We start from the raw sequence: 1330 nt of genomic DNA, 5'->3' as shown, positions 1-1330 counted from the left end.
GCAGGGCCCGGCCCGGCCGTCCTCAGGGAGCGGGAGCAGGCACAGGCACAGTGCCCGGCGGGCACAAGCACAGGGGAGCCACAGGGTCCTGCACCACAGCCTAAAACTGGAAAGGAGAGAAGACAAGCAGTTGTCAGTTCTTGTCTGAGGTGCTCCACTGGCCCCAACTATCCTCCTGGCACCGGGGAGGGAGGCTGAGGGTGGTCACTGCTCACAGAGATCCGTACTCAGAATCTCCTGCTGCATCCCCCAAAGCCGTCCCCTAGGGCTATTGCTGCCTCTGGGCATGCTCGGGGGGGCTCAAAAGCTGGTACTTCATGAGCAAAGGGGGTATAAGCACTCTCAGCACCCTCCCCTGCCTGTCCAGAGCAGGCTCCTTAGGCAGAATGTCACCACTGTCCTCACTGATGGGACAGGAGAGCTCTGGGCACAAGGGCCACACTGCTTTGAGCCCCACACCCCACTCCCCGAATCAGGGACCACCTCCTCCTGTGTCAGAGCCTCACATTCTTGAGGAACTCCTCTGCCACGATGCGGGCCCTGGCATTGACAGAAAGCTTCATCTCACTGATTTCCTTGTCAATCTCCTCCATGAAGTGGATGACAAAGTCCACCAGCTTGTGCTTGTACATCTGCTCCGTGTGGAAGTTTGTGATTAAAAAGCTGATGTCATAGCCCTGGGCAAGAGAGAAACACCATAGTAATGAGCACTCAGGCCACTGACCGTGCAACCTCACATCCCAGTTCTGCACTGGAGACCCTCCCAGTGCCAAGAGGGGAGCCAGGAGCTGCTCCGCCCCCTCCCTGTCACCTCACCTCCACGGGCTTCCTGCGTAGGATGAAGAAGTTCTCTGCCCTCATCATCATGAAGCGCATGAATTTGTGGCACAAGATCTTCTCAATCTCATCGGCCTGAAGGGAAAAAAAGGGAAGTGAGGCTTCCCCAGGGACGTCAGCTGCCAGCCCACCGCCCACAGCACAACCTCACCTGCTTCACCGCAATGCTTCCAGGTGGGGCCTCCCAGGAGCAGAGCAGAGGGGGAGAATCCCCTCCCTCACCTGCTGATGATCACTGGCTGCAACAGCAGCTCTTTGCTGCTCCTGCGTGCAGAGGAAGGGCCGCAGTGACTCAGGAGGAAGCATTTACTGGTGAGAAACTGGGATGTGGAGCACAGGCAGGGAGCCGCAGGATCACGGGATGTGGGGGCTTTGCCACAGGATGCTTCCTGCCTCCCGCAGCCGTCCCTCCCCGGGGCAGGTCCTCCCTCGGGCCCCAGACAGATCGCCCTTCTCCTCTCGCAGCAACCTGCGGCACCAGCCCCGCGCCCGC

The 1330-nt window shown here is 59.8% G+C and overlaps 1 protein-coding gene across 1 annotated transcript; it reads right to left on the bottom strand.

Moving 5' to 3' along the window:
• ARPC4 (actin related protein 2/3 complex, subunit 4, 20kDa) lies at positions 1-1101 on the bottom strand (the record flags this gene model as incomplete). Its single annotated transcript, XM_009083718.1, is given in 5 exon segments — positions 1-106; positions 507-677; positions 817-912; positions 989-1057; positions 1059-1101. Coding segments are annotated over 5 exon segments (385 nt in total), but the record flags the coding sequence as incomplete, so codon positions are not given.
• Positions 1102-1330: the final 229 nt, after the last annotated feature.

Source organism: Acanthisitta chloris, unplaced genomic scaffold (assembly GCF_000695815.1).
Source record: "Acanthisitta chloris isolate BGI_N310 unplaced genomic scaffold, ASM69581v1 scaffold34981, whole genome shotgun sequence".
NCBI classification, from domain to species: domain Eukaryota; kingdom Metazoa; phylum Chordata; class Aves; order Passeriformes; family Acanthisittidae; genus Acanthisitta; species Acanthisitta chloris.
The sequence above is the reverse complement of the archived record's forward strand: the minus strand, read 5'-3'. Positions and strand labels throughout refer to the sequence as shown.